Source organism: Botrytis deweyae, assembly GCF_014898535.1.
Source record: "Botrytis deweyae strain B1 chromosome Unknown BDEW_008, whole genome shotgun sequence".
Classification (NCBI taxonomy): Eukaryota; Fungi; Ascomycota; class Leotiomycetes; order Helotiales; family Sclerotiniaceae; genus Botrytis; species Botrytis deweyae.
The window spans coordinates 1501485-1509757 of record NW_024066215.1 but is presented as its reverse complement, the minus strand read 5'-3'; the positions used below and the strand labels follow the sequence as shown (position 1 = coordinate 1509757).

The window sequence follows — 8273 nt, the reverse complement described above, 5'->3', positions numbered from 1 at the left end:
GAAATAATAATTGATTTTTATATATATCATACATTTCAGTTATTTCGTCGAGTAATAATAATAATAATATTAATAATAATGATAATAGTAATGATAATAGTAATAATAGTAATAATAGTAATAATAGTAATAATAGTAATAATAGTAATAATAGTAATAATAGTAATAATAGTAATAATAGTAATAATAGTAATAATAGTAATAATAGTAATAATAGTAATAATAGTAATAATAGTAATAATAGTAATAATAGTAATAATAGTAATAATAGTAATAATAGTAATAATAGTAATAATAGTAATAATAGTAATAATAATAGTAATAATAATAGTAATAATTTACTTCTAATTATTAAGTAAGCTCGATGAAGAATATATTAAAGTATTTTAAGTCTATTTAAAAAAAAAATGGAAAACTACTTTCTATATTCTAACAATATAATAGTTTGATGATTTGATGGGATTTATTAAATTCATTAAAGATATAAGCTATTTAAGTTAGAGAAATAATATCGAGAAAGCCTCCCCCCGAATGTGCAAATATATTCAGGTAATAGAATAAAGCTTAAGACGAACTAAAATGTAAACCCTAAAAATAAAAAAAAACCCTCTACGACTAAAAATATCAACCTCTGAAATATCTGCACCAAGCTCATCAACCACTCAGATCTCTCTATCAGACATTTCAACCTCCGAAATATCTCCCTTAGGCTCATCAGCATCTGAAATGTCTTCATCAGACATTTCAACCTCCGAAATATCTCCCTTAGGCTCATCAGCATCTGAAATGTCTTCATCAGACATTTCAACCTCCGAAATATCTCCCTTAGGCTCATCAGCATCTGAAATGTCTCCCTCCTCCAAAGATTCTTCACTTGATGTGTCACCCGAGGCTCCAGAAGACTGACTTGGCTCAGGCTGGACCTTAGTGACCCCAGCACCACACTTGCAAGCTTTTCGAATGATCCGGATTTGAGATCTCAGATCCTTGACCTCGCGAACTTTTGCCTCCTCAAGCTGACGGATTCGACGCTTCAATGCTGAGATTTCGCGGTTAGCTTCGTTGATTTGGCTAGCACCTACACTGCGGAATTTTTCTTCAGCCTGGAGCATTCTGAGTTTATGATTCTCCGCTTCGACTTTTGCGACTAGAAGATCATCTACATGCTGTTTCAGCTGCTTCTTGCCAAACGACTCAGCGGTCACAGACTTAACATCGAATTTAGCTTCATTTGAAAGCCCGGAATTTACTAATATAGCGGATCTTGAAAGAGATGATAGTTCCTTGACAGTTCTCGGTCCTTTATGGGTGAATCGTCCGGTAGATAGGCTATGGGCATCGAGGAAACTCTTGGAGATGCTAAGCGCGATTTTGCCTTGTGCGTTGATGGAATCCGGATATTGAGTGTGAAGAATGTAACCAGGCTTCAAGGACCCAGCAGCTACTCGCTTGATATCCTCATCGCTTATGACCCGGACTCCTTTCTTATCTACCATCTTAGTGAAGGGCCAAAATTCACGGTATAACTGTCCCCGGTAGGAGTAAGCATAACAGGCTGCATAATGGCGACAGATCGCTGCGGTCTTTCCGTTACCCTCACCCCGGGAGATTTTAGCAATGGCGATAATATCTTTCATTGACTTCCATTCGACACACGGAATAGAAATTCTGGATTTCGCAGGCCATATTCCCTGCATTTCCGATGCTAATAAGGGCGGCAAGTGAGGATTCTTTAAATTTGAACCTCGTTTTGCCTGCTGTGCCACCCTTCTGCGTTTTCCAATAGTCTCCCGGTTGATGATATCTGGAACTGCCAAATCTTCATCCGAATGCACATGCTTTGCCGGTCCCTTGACAATAACCCACTTGCCATTTCGAGATCCTTTCTTCTCTCTCCATTCTGTATATATTTTTTCCCCATCTGAGTCTAGGCCTTCCCAGTACTTTCCCATATACAAATACTGTCCACTCTGACTCTCGTCATCGAACATTTCCTCGTCCTCGTCATCGGGTATTTCCTTATCCTTGTCCTTAATGTCGGGCATTTCCTCGTCCTTATTGGAATGTTCACCCTCGTCCGTTGAGAGGTTGCCGCTCTGATTGCGAATTTCATTTGATTCACCGGTTACATCGTCTTTTGGCTTTCTCGAAATCTTTCGAATCTCACGGTGTGACCAGCGAGCTCTTCCAAAGATCACATCAGCATCTGATGGATCATATGGGACCAAAATAGCATGAAGATTGTCCAATGCAGTATATATAACCCTCGCCAACATCAATATATTCAAACGCTTATCTCTTCTTTCGTTCTCTATTTCGTCATCAGACTCATAAAAAAGCCCAGCATCAGTATCTGTAGCGAGAAAACTTTTCCAATAAGTTTTCTTTTCCTCGAGACTTTGAATAATGTCCTCTTGGAACTTTTTGGACTTTTTGAAGAAGGTCAGATTGCCAACTAATCCAGTGTAATTGCTAAGCATTTCGTCAATCCAGCGAATGGTCGGTATCTTTTCACGAGGTTTTGTGAGATCTAAAGCTTCGATATCATTCGATTCCGCGGGTGGTTCAGGATCTCCTTGTTCTTCGGCATTTGGGGTTTCGTCTTTGGGGGTGCCCACCGTGACTGGAGCTGGGCTTCCTGCTGTACCCAAAAATTGTCAGTTTCCATCAGCTACTTTGAAAGAGTGATTGATTACCTATGGAAAAGTTTTGTAAATCTCCAGGAATATCATCTTTCTCTATCTCTGGTGCAAGTTCCTGCTTCAAAGCAACTTCTCTCGCGACGGAAGCAGCGGGAGAAACTGTACGAGATTGTACTGGTGTAACAAAGAGCGTGGAAGGCTCTCTAACAGCCTCATCTTCGATATCAGGTTTCTGCTCGGTGTTTCCAAGTTCTCTTCTCATTATAAAAGCTGTGCGGGGAGATAGAGAAGGCAAAAAGGGCGACTGAATCTCTCCAGTCGTTTCATCTTCAATATCAGGTTGCTCGATAGATGATAGAGCTTGTTCCATTGAAAATAATAATAGAAAGATGAAGGGTTGACAATGGATAAAACGAAAAGAAAAGTTATGATGGAATATAATAATAACTGATAATCAAAGGTAGCTAAGCAAGACAGTTGTTGAGGGTTTGAGGTGAACGTTGCTATAGATCGAAGAGTAAAAGGATAGTTGTAATGGAGAAGAGAAGTATGTTGTTAAAGGAAGAAAGAAAACCAGTAACTATTCCCAGATTTTAGCGTAATGGAACAACCATTGATCCGTTTCAAATTCACTCGAAGGTGAAGTTTTCTTGATACGAAGATTTGCTGGAGTACTTACCGTAGCTTTGATGTTTGATTTTCTCAAACGAGTCTGCTTCAAACTTCCATTATGATTCACTAAATCTCCGAATTGATTCATTACACTCTTAGCCAACTATGGTAAGTACTCCCAGATAGATATTTGGTTTAATATAATGATGATAGCATAAATGTGAGTATCAAAACACATATCATAACAGTATGAATACTAGACAATGTATTTGCCAGATCTTGATTGCTTTGCTATTTGTAAAATGACTCTGAGATCTGCTATATAAAAAGTGTTGATCCATCTAGGTCTTCGGCGGACTCATTCTGTTCCGAAATCTCCTGTTCTCTTTGACTAGTAACCAGGCCTTTATTTCTCTTGTTCTTTCTTCTAATCACAGGACCATCTTCTTCCTCTTCTTCCTCTTCTTCTTCTTCCTCTTCTTCTTCTTCGACCTCTTCTTCCTCTTCTTCCTCTATCCTTGCCCTCTTTTGGTTCTTCTTTCTAACCACCTTGCTTGAACTTCCAACCGCGGTTTCACTCTCCTTCATTTCCTTGGGCTTATAATAAAGCTTTCCGATTGACATATATGCTTCACTTATCTGCTTCTCGTCCCATGTACGTAGCATCTTGACAATATCCTTCTCGCTATCTCCATCTTCTTCGTTGTATTCGTCGTCTACATCTCCTCCTAGAATCCTCATCAAGTAATCTGCCCAACGCTTGCTCAATTCGATGAGATTCTTTCCGCGTACTTTCAAGAACATCCCACGTTCCTTTTCCAACCAACCAATTGAACGAGACAACAAAAACTCTGTTTTACCTTCTAACAAAGATAAATCTACACCAGCTTTCTTGTACTTCGGGAGTCCAGCTCGAGGTGTTGAGGACTGAGATTTCTTGGCACCAGGTGGTTTTCCCTCAAGTAAACTACACCATATTCATATTAGAACTTCACTCGTATTATATATTCTATAGAATAGGATCCACTCACTTTTCCAAAAGCTCTATACATCGATCCTGCTTTGCAGCCATCAACTCGAACGCTTCAGCCAATATTTCTTGTCTACTCTGTAGAGCATCTGCCATCGGACCAAACTGTCCGTAAGGTAAGGAATACCATCGAGGGCTGGACCGGATCTGCGTAGGATTGAGACTTGGCGTCGGAGGTTCAACCATAGCTTAAAATAATAGTCTATAATAATTGGCAAGGAACACAAATAAATCTAGAACCACAATATGTGATAGATATTAATTTGGTATATAACAAGTATAGAGAAGATATCTTCTGTTAACTATAACATTTACTGAAACATAAATGAGATGTATTTGAGAGAAAGAAAGAATGGTAAGGAATGGTTTTCAAGTATTTGGATAGTGCCCCATATTAATTTTTGTATAGAAAGCTTCAAGAAGGGAAGGAGCCTCTTTCCAATTTAGATACAAAGTCAAGTATATAAGATTCTATGAGGATAAGTTAGAGTGATTATCAAATGATACCCGGCTGACTATAGCCTCATTGTATTTTAGAATAACTCTTGTGATGCCACCTCATACTTACCAATTCGGATTCTTACTGCTTGTTGCATATCTCATAAATGAATCAGATCTCATTTCCTTATATTGGATACTTTGAAAGAAGCATAGTGGAAATTATAATTCGTTCGAGGAACCTCGACAAAACTCCACACAATTAGTACTAGGAAGTGTCGCTGAATCTCTGATATCCAGAAGTTAAGGCTACCCCCTTAGGATCTTGATTTTACTAATAAATCCTCGTTCTACGGTAAGCACCCCAGCTAAGAAATTTTCGTTTCCCAGAGATACATTAAGCATTCAAGGGTTCAAATGAATGATAACTAGGTAATAAACATGTGCTGCAACAAACGATTTTCCACGGATTGAGATTGTATTTTGGGGAAATTGTTATGGAATATCAATTGTAGAGTTTATGATGAACATTTGCAGGTACAACATCCAGATTCAGAGCTGGAACCCCACAATAATCCATCCCATACTACGTGTATAGCTCCTCCAGAGCTACCCCGGAATCCCCTCATTGGTACTAATATTACCCCGCACACATGCTTTTCCTCTCGATTACCCCCCCTTTTTGATATAGAGATGAAACCCAAGGTTTCAATAACTTTGATGGAACTCTTTATCATTACTTAATGATAATAAATAGTATTCTCCACCAAAGGTTCCTCAATGAATAATTTGTATTCTTAGGGAAAGCTCATATCTCCTTAGAAAAGGCTTGGATCGCTTATATTCGATGAGTAAATGGATGCGAATGAGATTCAATGAAAGACGATTAAAGTGAAACCCTGGTGACCAAAATTATCAGCCTGTAAAACTACAAGATCATGAAACAGGCTGGGGATCACAAGTAATAAGATAAGCTAGAGAGATAGGGAAATACATAATAGAGATCTACTCACGAATCTTTGGATGGGAAGTGAGTTGCAGTTTTGTTTATAACATGATGCGATCTGTATCGAGTACCTGCCGTAGCCCGAATGATTTAATAATTGAATAATCCATATAGATAGTTGATGGAAAATTATATGTATAGAATTTGGCTTGCACCATAATAGTATATCGCAACTATAAGCTATGGCTGGTATTCCAACACGATTTGCCAGCAAGTATTTGAATTATATTTCTTATTAACATCTAGATCTTTGCTATGCATCTACTTGGATATAGATAAGATGTTTATTTTCAAGATGATATTACATATCATCTACGGTAAGTACTCACAGTATTATAAAATTTATGGATCTCAAGACAAATGTCATTCAAATATACAGAATGCGAAAGTGTATTAAGGAAAATGTTAAGCATGAATAAGGAGTGGAATGAAATGTAGAAGTAGCATCCTATCTTTACTATTCAGTCACAACTGAATCGATTCAGAGTAAATCTAACTGCACTTTATCATACTGATGGATTACCTACCGAAATATATATAATATAGGTACATATCCACACTGATGGAAATCAATCACATGATTGACTTGGGTGATAACAGTTTTTATAATGCCAAATTCATACAATGTATGTTTAGGTTTTCACAAAGCCAGGGCACTTACCGTAGACCTCAGTCAAAGTATCCAATACTGGACTGGGTACTTCGTAGGAAACTTCTTAATCTTCCCCCTTTCCCCCTTTTCCTGTTCCAACCAAGTTGACCCAAACCCCATGCAAGCAGGGTCATGTAATTCGACAACAACTTATCATCGTTTGGAAAGAGAAAATGATTCCCGGAAAGATGTGAATTTATAAAAGCGATATATTGTATATGCAGCTTCTATTACTATAGAATACCTACCACAGACTAAGCAAGTTTTGTTTTTTAAAGGACAATTTATCTCAAATCAAGACTATACTTTTGATTAGTTGTTCATTGATATAAAAGCATAAAAAGCTGCAATGGAGTACTCACCGTGAAGTAGATATTGGATCAGGGTAAAGAAAAGATATCTTCAAAAATATTGGATGTTGGGATTCAAGCTCATCACAATTGATATGATATCTATCAATGAATTAGTATTCATATCATTCTGTGGTAAGTACTCTATAAGAGCTAGAAAGATGTAGTAGGATAATAACTGTTGAATTCAATCGAGATATGAATGTTGTGAGAATGAGAAATCAATTGTAAGATAAAGGGTTAAGGTGATGAGGATGTTTTATCTTTTAAGGAATCAAAGAAAATCATCTTAAATTTCGATGAAATTCAAAAAAGAAGAGAGATAGATGATTGAAGGATAAAGATAATAGGGATCATGAGAATACTCTTCGGTAAGAATTCCAAATAAATAAAGTATTCTAATCTTGTGATGTTTGAAAAAAAGTTATTTGGATTATTATGTAAAATGTAAAGATAATAGAAATCATGAGAATACTCTTCGGTAAGTATCCCAAATAAATAAAGTATTCTAATCTCGTGATGTTTAAAAAATAGTTATTTGGATTATTATGTAAAATATAAAGATAATAGAAATCATGAGAATACCCTTCGGTAAGTATTCCAAATAAATAAAGTATTCTAATCTCGTGATATTTAAAAAAAAGTTATTTAGATTATTATATAAAATGTAATGAATAATTAAAGAATAATAAAGATAATAGGATTATAAGAATACTTTTCGGTAAGTACTCCAAATAAATAAAATATTCTAATCTCGAGATATTTAAAAGAAAATTATAATATTTGAATTATTATATAAAATATAATAAATAATTAAAGAACAATAAAAATGATAAGATTATAAAAATACCTTTCAATAAATATTCCAAATAAATAAAATGTTCTAATCTTAAGATATCTAAAAGAAAAGTATAAGTCGGTTACCCTACTTTCGGGCCACCCCTGTTTTGGGCCACCCTTTCACACCAAAAATCACTTTTTAGGCCTATTAATATCTCTATCAATATTCAATATAATTTAATGAAAATTTATACATATATAATTTAAATCGATTTAAGCTTATTCTGAAATTTTTAGAGTTTTAGGATTTTTCTGTATTGAGAACTAGAACTTCAAAATATCGATTTTCAAATTTGTATGGGAATCACATATAAATTTAAAACTTTTATAAAATCTTTAATAACTTTTAAACAACAATTATTAAAAGAAAACCATATATGTTTTTGAGATATTTAAACTTGAATCTATTTAGAAATTCAAAAAAAAATTCGAAAAAATTAACAGATATAGAAATATAGTATACGGTGAATTTAGAGTAATATAAATAATCCCTGTCATTTTGAGGGTACCCCTATAAATATTTATTTATAAGGAATTTTCTATTTTTTCTGAATCTCTTATATTAAATATACTATAAATTTATAATAAAACTTTATAGTTTATTTTTAGCAATTTTTATTAAAAAGTTATTAATGATTTTATAAAAAAATTAAATTTGTGTGTGATTCCTATATAAATTTAAAAATCGATATTTTGAAGCTCT

At 35.0% G+C, this 8273-nt stretch overlaps 2 protein-coding genes across 2 annotated transcripts; both read right to left on the bottom strand.

Annotated features, from left to right (window-relative positions):
* Positions 1-662: 662 nt before the first annotated feature.
* EAE98_004634 (uncharacterized protein) lies at positions 663-3012 on the bottom strand (the record flags this gene model as incomplete). The annotated part of the gene is made up of 2 exons (XM_038952254.1): positions 663-2641; positions 2697-3012. 2 exons carry the CDS (start codon positions 3010-3012, stop codon positions 663-665), a joined length of 2295 nt encoding a protein of 764 aa, XP_038811790.1.
* Positions 3013-3572: 560 nt separating this feature from the next.
* EAE98_004633 (uncharacterized protein) lies at positions 3573-4470 on the bottom strand (the record flags this gene model as incomplete). Its single annotated transcript, XM_038952253.1, has 2 exons — positions 3573-4221; positions 4286-4470. The coding sequence occupies 2 exons, from the start codon at positions 4468-4470 to the stop codon at positions 3573-3575; spliced, it is 834 nt and encodes a 277-aa protein (XP_038811789.1).
* Positions 4471-8273: the final 3803 nt, after the last annotated feature.